At 66.9% G+C, this 429-nt stretch overlaps 1 protein-coding gene across 1 annotated transcript; it reads left to right on the top strand.

Annotated features, from left to right (window-relative positions):
• Positions 1–9: 9 nt before the first annotated feature.
• LOC104167770 (cytochrome P450 2G1-like) lies at positions 10–421 on the top strand (the record flags this gene model as incomplete). Its single annotated transcript, XM_009708124.1, has 2 exons — positions 10–157; positions 234–421. Coding segments are annotated over 2 exons (336 nt in total), but the record flags the coding sequence as incomplete, so codon positions are not given.
• Between the last annotated feature and the right edge of the window lie 8 nt (positions 422–429).

Raw genomic sequence — 429 nt, 5'->3', positions numbered from 1 at the left:
CCCCTCCCTCGGCAGGAGAAGGGGAACCCTGACACCCACTTCACCGAGGACACGCTCTCCAAGACCACCGTCAACCTCTTCTTTGCGGGGACGGAGACCGTCAGCTCCACCCTCAAATACGGACTCCGGATTCTGCTCCGGCACCCTGAGGTGGAAGGTACCGGGGTAGGGGGGCAGGGGCAGGGACGGGGGATCTGGCATGGCGCTGATCCCCACCCTGTCCCCATTCCCAGCCCGGCTCCACGAGGAGATCGACCGGGTGATCGGCCAACACCGCAGCCCCCGCATGGAAGACCGGAGCCGCATGCCCTACACCGACGCCGTCATCCACGAGATCCAGCGTTTCGCCGACATCGTGCCCATGGGGGTGCCCCACACCACCACGCGGGACGTCCAGCTCCGGGGGTACACCATCCCCAAGGTACCGCC

This window comes from Cariama cristata, unplaced genomic scaffold (assembly GCF_000690535.1).
Source record: "Cariama cristata isolate BGI_N322 unplaced genomic scaffold, ASM69053v1 scaffold38949, whole genome shotgun sequence".
NCBI classification, from domain to species: domain Eukaryota; kingdom Metazoa; phylum Chordata; class Aves; order Cariamiformes; family Cariamidae; genus Cariama; species Cariama cristata.
This window is presented reverse-complemented; position numbering and strand designations above follow the sequence as displayed.